The sequence below is a fragment of the Phalaenopsis equestris genome, unplaced genomic scaffold (genome assembly GCF_001263595.1).
Source record: "Phalaenopsis equestris unplaced genomic scaffold, ASM126359v1 Scaffold000219, whole genome shotgun sequence".
In the NCBI taxonomy this organism is placed as follows: Eukaryota; Viridiplantae; Streptophyta; class Magnoliopsida; order Asparagales; family Orchidaceae; genus Phalaenopsis; species Phalaenopsis equestris.
The window spans coordinates 541,399-549,628 of record NW_018164661.1 but is presented as its reverse complement, the minus strand read 5'-3'; the positions used below and the strand labels follow the sequence as shown (position 1 = coordinate 549,628).

The 8,230-nt window shown below is 34.1% G+C and overlaps 1 protein-coding gene across 1 annotated transcript; it reads left to right on the top strand.

Annotated features, from left to right (window-relative positions):
- The first annotated feature begins 648 nt into the window (after positions 1-648).
- LOC110023154 (NAC domain-containing protein 83-like) lies at positions 649-2,313 on the top strand. Its single transcript, XM_020722426.1, has 3 exons — positions 649-1,217; positions 1,352-1,635; positions 1,792-2,313. The coding sequence occupies exons 1-3, from the start codon at positions 1,037-1,039 to the stop codon at positions 1,996-1,998; spliced, it is 672 nt and encodes a 223-aa protein (XP_020578085.1). The 5' UTR covers positions 649-1,036; the 3' UTR covers positions 1,999-2,313.
- Positions 2,314-8,230: the final 5,917 nt, after the last annotated feature.

Here is an 8,230-nt window from a genome sequence, read left to right as displayed (position 1 = left end):
TATTGCAATCACAAAATTATCAGGTACCGTATTGCGGGGGACATTGCCCCCACACCTTCAACTCATTTAACAAAACTCTCTCAATTAGATAGATGCTTCCACTCCGCTCCAGTATCTATCCCTTATCTAATATATAAGTCATACCTAACAATTTGATTAGCATAATTTATCTTTAGATCTATTGAATTTTTTCTGTTATTGCTTCATTACTGCATGTGCCATCCGAGAAAACACCCAATAGATTTATGGTTTCATCGTTCGAACTTCTCTTTTATTTATTTATTTTATTATTATTATTTTTCTAAGGGAACAATTTCTCTCTTATCAAAGAAAAACAAGAAACGGGTTGCTATCTTTCAAAGACATATTTTACCGTTACTGTACCAATATAAAAAGGTGTATAAAGTTCGAAAGACAGCAATCTAAGAGCGTAAATAAACAAGTTACCCCTAAGCAAAATTCACCTCCTTCAAGAAGCAACAGTTACGGAAAGAAAAAAACTAATTTCGTCTGGCTTTTGCTTGCAGTTAAGTGTTGATCCCTCATTAATCACGCATCAATTACCATCCACAGGAGTGTCTCCCCAAGTCAAAATGAACGGTTTTATCTGACAAAAAGTTCCTTCCTTGCCCGGCTAAGTTTGAAGGACATGACATCCGCCAATTTCAAAAAGTTTTCATGTGAAAAACTCCCACGCATTGGCCAAATTATCCCGCAATACCCTCCCATTGTTGCCAAATAAAGAGGAACTAGAAAGAAAGCAGCTTCTTTGCTTGAGTGTGGCTCACGCTACTATGTTCCATCACAGCTCTTCCTTTCTCCCCTGCCCTTTTCTTATAAAGAACCTCCCCTTTCCCCCCATCTCATGCAACTCACATCCACTTCCCTCTTCTTCTCTTCTTCCTTCACTCTCTTTCCTTCACTTAGCTTCTTTAAAAATGGATGATGAATTCTGCTAAGGTAGCCAATTTGGGCCTCAGGGAGTGGCCTCTAAGTAGAGACAAAGTAGAGAAGCCTTAAGCTTGTGTGAAAAGAAATGGAGAGAAATGAGTTTATGAAGCATGGTTTGGTCAGACTTCCCCCTGGTTTCAGATTCCACCCTACTGACGAAGAGCTTGTTGTTCAGTACCTTAGAAGGAAGGCCTTCTCTTTTCCCTTGCCGGCTGCCATCATTCCTGAAATTGATCTTGGGAAATTGAACCCCTGGGATTTACCCTGTAAGTTTTTTCCAGAAAGATTTTGTTATTTGTGAGCAAATTCATATGAGAGCCTTAAGTTTGATCATATTGTTTGAACTTCACATATTAAACCTGTGCCCTTTCTGAAGTACATTTTGATGGCTATGTTTTAGTAAACTTAGGTGGGTTTGGTGGAGATAAATACTTCTTCTATCTTAGGGAGAGTAAGAGTCAAAAAAAGAAAGGGAGAGTATCTTACCGAGAGACAAAGTTGGGATACTGGAAGCCCTTGGGGAAGGAGAAACCAGTCTTGGCTTCTTCTCAAGGAAACGAATTAGTTGGTTTGAAACAAGTCTTGGCCTTTTACAGAGGGAAGTCGCCTCATGGATCAAAAACCGATTGGATCATGCATGAGTACAGCCTCCCCAACAAAGAACTTCTAAAGAGCTCAGCCCAAGTAAGTGCTAATTACTAGCTCAGAGAAATTTGATATATTTTTACTGTATAATTGACAAACAAATCACTTTTAGTATGCTTTTAGTATGTTGATAGGATAGTGATTTTTTCTTCAGACCGTTACTTATTTGAATAATATGCTCTTTAATGGTTGCAGAGTTTGCTTGTTTCAAGTAAAGAGTGGGTAGTTTGTCAAATCTCTGTGAAAAGAAGGAAGAACTTGAGAGCAAGGAATATCAGACAAGAAGAAAATCAAATTCCTGCAACCAGTTCATCTTCTTCGTGGAGCTGCATAACTGAGAATCTCTTAGATGAAGAGGATAGTAATGGAGAAGAAGCTATGAGCAAAATCTTTGTTGATTAGCAACATTAAGTCTAATATCTTCAGCTCATGTGCACTTTATATTAAAGTCTCAATTTCAGGGAAAACAAATTTAAATCAACTTTTGTGACTTTTCATCTTAATAACATTAACAACCTGTTTGACGTCTGCTCTGAAGATGACTTTATTCTGCAAGCATTCTGAATATAAATTTCCAGAAAAAAAGTAATGATTTAGTAATTCAAATTTACATAAATGCAAAATTACTTATATTATCACTTCGAGCAGCCCACTTGACCAAGTGGTTCTTAGCTTTGTATCTAACTCATGAGAACTGGAGTTTTAAGACTTTGCACATATATATGGGTATGTGAGTTAAGAAAAAAAAAAGTTACCTTCTAGAACGGTTCAAGCGGGCTACTCAGCCAAGTCGCTCTTAGCATTGGCTCCGTTTGGGGCAACTTATCCGCTACGGCAGTGTTTTGAAAAGACTGGCTCACCGTATGGAAATTACGTCTGAGCAACTTATTCGAGACAGTAGTTGATTTTTTACACTAAACGTAAAACGCAGGTCCCAGATAAGCGACTTACCAAAGCACAAGCTACCTCAAAAGCACCCGAATTACCAGCAATCACAGAGGTTAAGATGTAGCACATGTGAGTATGTGTGCTATAAGAAAATAATAATATGATCAAAAGGGAGATGGTTTTACTTGAAATAAAGAGTACCCTATGTTGGTTAAAAAAAGATGTGAAAGGCACGAAGTGAGAAAGAAGAGATAACGCAATTCAAGCACACAAAAAAAAATAAATAAATAGACAATTAAATAAAAAATAAAGAGAGAGAGAGGGAGAGGAGAAAGATAAGACGCAACTTCTCCATGTGGTATATGAAATAGATGCTTTTTAAGAGGAAACAGAAGAACAAGGGCCACATGGGTCCCTGTAATGGCACCCACCTTTAGCTAAGGAGATCTGCACTAGATTTTGATTTGAAAGGTGGGAGGTGGCCATCACAATCAGGAAATAACACTTTGCTTCCTTATTGCTCTCCATGTGAATCAGCTCTAGCGCCCACAAAGCCAAGACTTGTGTGTTCGCTTGGCTCGCGGGTGGCCCGCGCCGGCGGGGTTCGATCTTTGATCTGTTTTTAGTGTAAAAATCTGACCGTGTTTTCGGATAAACTGTCGAAACATGAGCAACGTTTTAAAAACGCTGCTCGTACTTATAAGCTGCCACAAACAGCCCTAAGCATTCTGAAATAAGTTTAAGAAAGCAATATCTAAGGACCGCTGTAGGTCCCTCATTAGCATTTGATTTAACTATAATTAATCAATAACAGTAATATGATTAAGAAATACATTCAACATTATGGGATTAATTAGCAGTATTATGCAAATATGATTCGTTTGTTGATAATTTTCACTTTTTTTTTCAAGAAATCGACTTATATATACCAACTTTGCCTGATTTCACGTGCAAAATTATTGGCAATCAGAATAGTGGTTAAATTATTTTATAATGAATAGCAGAGCAACAAAGCGATACCAAATGAACAATTGGTCTTCTAAAAGACTGATACATCCATGTTGCCAACAAAGCAAAGGAAGATGAATAATTGGTTTTCTGAGGACTACTTGCTTCAGCTTGCCTTCAGAATGCCGGTGCTTTTCCCTTATCAGCAAATTCAATTATTGTTTCTCTCCTTCCATTTTATATATATATATAAGGTTGATGAAAATTTAGGATATTGGTCCCATGCATTATATTTTGACACACAATAGACTGTCTTAAATGTAATCTCTTATCTTTTAAGTTTAAAATATATCAATATGTATGTATTGGTCGGAATTAAATCAAAAATATTAAATATGAGAAATATTTAGTAGATGTATTTAATAAAGAGTCCTTTAGTATTCCACATCCACCTGAATCTAGAAAATTGGATTCTTTGTTTCTCTAGATTATGCTAGCATATGAATTGCTTCAAGAAGAAACTTTGGATTAGTATAATAGGTCTTAACCTTGTCATTTTTAGATTGAATGAAACTAAAAAAAAAAAAAAAATCTCTTCTTTTGTTGTCCACACAAAATTTTTATTCACCTCTCAATATTTTCCACATATGTATCTATTTATTTTATCAAAATTGGTATAAGAGTCAACATTGTTAAAAGATGGCAAGTGGCTTGAATCTAAAAGTGCCTCATTTCATAAAAGAGAATTATGAGAATTGGTGTGTTCATATGAGGGCATTGTTTGGTTCCCTGGATATTTGAGAGTTAAATGAAAAAGCACATGTCGAGCCACAGGACGAAGCAACATTATCGACATCCCAAAGGGATTTGTTGAAAGAAAATATAGAAAGGACAAGAAAGCGTTCTTCGTTTATCAAGGCTTATATGAGGTATGTTTTGAGAAAGTGGTCGCCGCATCCAACTCTAAGCAACCATAGGAAATACTTCTTGTCACTTATAAAGGCATGGACAAGGTGAAAAAGGATCGACTTCAAACTCTTCAAGCCGAGTTCGAGGCACTCCAAATGAATGAAACAAAAAATGTGAAGGATTATTTCACAAGAGTATTGGCCGTTGTCAATCAACTACGAGAAATGAAGAAAATTTAGAAGTTGTTCAAGTGATTGAAGAAATTTTACGTTCGGTGAATGATAAATTTGAGCACATTAAAGTAGCTATTGAGGAAGCTAAAGGCTTAGAGTCTATAATCGTTAATGAACTTATGGGATCTTTTATGGCTTATGAAAAAAGAAAAAAATAAGAAAAAGTATTATATTTTCGGGTAAGCGCACCAATCAAAGCTTATATTTAAAGAATGAAAATGAAGACTCTAAAAATGAAGATAATTCAAGTGCTCGCAACTTCAATGGACAAAGCAGATGCCGTAGTTGTGATCGTGTCTTTGGAAGAGGCTGAGGATATGGACATGGAGGATATCAAAAAATAATGAAGATGGTTTTTGACTGAAAGAAAGAGCCAAGATACTAATGATACAAAAAATCATATTTTCTTTGTTATATTTGCAAGAAGTTAGTCACTATGCTTCCGAATGTTATCATAATTAAGAAAAAGATAAATTGGCCTTGAAAAAACAAAAGGATAATGTGTTATTATTTTCATTCAAAGGAGAAGAAGATGAAAAACAAAATAATTGATACTTAGATATTGGAGGAAGTAATCATATGTGTGGAAATAAAGATATATTCATAAAAATGGAGGCAATTGAGAGTCAATTTTAATTTGGAGATTCTTCAAAAATTTTAGTTGAATGGGAAATGTAAAACTCTTATTCTTCTTAAAGATGAAAGTAACCAATTTATTTTTAATGTCTATTATGTTCAGGGGTTGAAGAATAATATTTTAAGCTTCAGACAATTACTTAAAAAAGGATTTGATATTCATATGAAGGATAAAAAAGCTCGATATTAAAAATAATCTGTATGAGTGAATAGACCAAGTAAAAAAGACAAGTAATAGAATGTTTATTCTCTACATAAAGAATGGTATAATGAAATGCTTGAAGACTTGCATATAAGATTCTTCATGAATTTGGCACATGAGGCTTGGACATTTAAATTTTGGAGATTTAAATAATATTTCAAGAAAATTAATGGTATATGGGTTGCCAAAAATCAATCATTCAAATCAAATTTGTGAAGAAAGTATATTTATAAAGCAACCTAGAAAAAGTTTTCCAAATGAAGTTTTAGAGCAAAGAATCCTCTTCAATTAGTCCTCATGGATGTATGTAGGCCTATTGTTCCAACATCCTTTGATAAGTAGCACACGTTATTTCCTTATCTTTACTGATGATTATTCAAGAAAAACTTAGGTCTGTTTTTTTAAAGAAAATATAGAAACTTTTATCAAATTAATGAAAGTTAAGGCAAGTATGGAGAATGAAAGTGGTATGTTAGTAAAAACCTTCCAATCAGATCGAGGTGGTGAATTTACATCTAAAATATTTAAAGATTATTGTGAAGAGCATGACATTCAACATCAACTAATAATACTTTTTTCACCATTGTGAAAAGGAATAGTTGCACCATTCTTAATATTTTAAGAATGGTTTGAAGCATGATTAGAACCAAGAATTTTGGGTTGAGGCAGTGGCATGCGCTATTTATATTCTCAATTGGTGCCACATCCCGATATTATATGATAGTACTATGATGTATGAGGTTATATTCTTAATTTTTTCTTACTTATATCTCTTACTTTGCAACGGTGCCAAAAACTTGACTTCGAAGCAAATAAAAATGCAATTATTTTATTTAAATATGGGATACTACGTAAGTATACGTATCGTTATCAAGTAATACAGAACTTTTTGATTAAGCCCCAAATATTGAACCCACTGGAAGAATTTCAATGTGTTAATAAGTCGGGAAAAATTAGATAAAAAATTTTACTTTGCAAAATATTCTTACTCAGGTTATAGATGCTATAATAGAAATGAAAGTTTGATTCTTTTTGGAAATTTTTTATAATTGAAAATAAACTAAACAACTAACTAAATTTAACTAGATAATTGTAAGATGAAAGCAATGTAAATAAAATATCTTTTTCCTTATCATGAATCAGTATAAGTATAAGAAGTCTAATATGGAAGTATTCAAAATGTGTTGTGCCACATAGGAGCAATTGTATTCTTCACCCTTACTAGACATGCTATAAAGAATATTGCCTAATTTAAAGTTTGAATAGTCTTGAAGATGGGTTAAGTAGGGAAGATACTAGCTCTCACTCTAGAGTTCCCGCTTCTCTCTTCACCTGGGGAGATAACATCTCGTATGAAAACCTATACTTATAAACCAAATTAAGGGCTTTAGTCTGTCACTCTAAAGTCTTCTAATTCTACTCCCTTCAAAGTTTATTTTTTCATTTATTTGTACTCAACCATATGAATTACATTCTCATCCATACAATCTCATGTGATTCTTACCATTAGTTGAGTGAGACAATACCATCACGGATCTTACATGTTTTCACAACAGATATTAACATCTTAATTGGTCAAATCAAGAAGTAAATGAAGTACAAGGTTAAAAATAATCACAACTTATTCCAACATTAAAGATTAATACTTCATACAAATTCCATCCAATACTTAATCACTTATCATTTAAGGAAAAAGGAAAAGAAAACTACTCAGAATTCATGGAGAAAACACAACCACACTTAAGTTTAAAGATAGAAATCAAGTCAACAAAAAAGAAGCCTAAATTAAAACCAAATGTAGTCACAAAGAAAAAAATTATCTCAAATCCTCTCCACCAAATTATTGAAGTCCCTTTGAATCCCTTCTCTTTCTGTCTCTTACAATCTCTCTACTCACACACTACAACTCCTTTCTTCTACTCTCTACAAAAATATTCTAATTAATCTATGAGAGGCGTCGGTGGCGTTTGAAGTTGTTAGGGGGCTTGAGGGGGGTGCGGCTAGGGGTTTGGGCGGCATGGGGGTCTCTTCAATCCAATCCAAGTCTTCTTTTATAATTTCTAAAAGGTGTTTTGGTGTCTCTTCAAAATGTGTCCAAATTCAATGAATCTTCCAAGAGTTGTCTCCTTTCAATAGCCAATTGAATATATTTTTGTGTTCATTAACCATATCTCACGTTTTCACCAAGAGTTGCTTCAAACAACCCTTCAAAAATTCATTCAAATTCATTGAATCATCAAGTAACTACCTCTGGTGTTTGAGCTCGAGGTATGTGGCGCTTAGTCACTGCCTTCTCGGTTTACCTCGAGCTTAAGCGCCAGTTCTGGGTGCTTAAAAGCCACAGTACTTTTGCACACCTTCTTCATATTTTCTCCAAATTTGATCATTTTTCACTCCTTTCATCATTTTTTCATCTATTTGATTGTACTTGAAAGAAAAACACACAAATACCTTCCATTAAATAACAATATCCTCAAAAATATGTATAAAAATGTGTACATAAATGCTATTTATTTTAGGTGTATCAGTGCCCAACTTCAAGTTTACATAATATGATGCATCAATAAACTTGGACATGAAGAAATACAAATATTTGTAATCTCAGGGTGTTTGGGAGCATTGCATATGCACATATTCTTAAACAAAAAAGAACTAGGTTGGACGACATAAGCTCTAAACTCATCTTCATCGAGTATTATCATAAATCTTATACATTATTTGATCCTAACACTTTTAAAATTATTTCAGTAGGGTTGTGAGGTTTGATGAAGAAAGTGCATTGGATTGGCAAAGCCAAGTCACTCAAAAAGAAGCATGG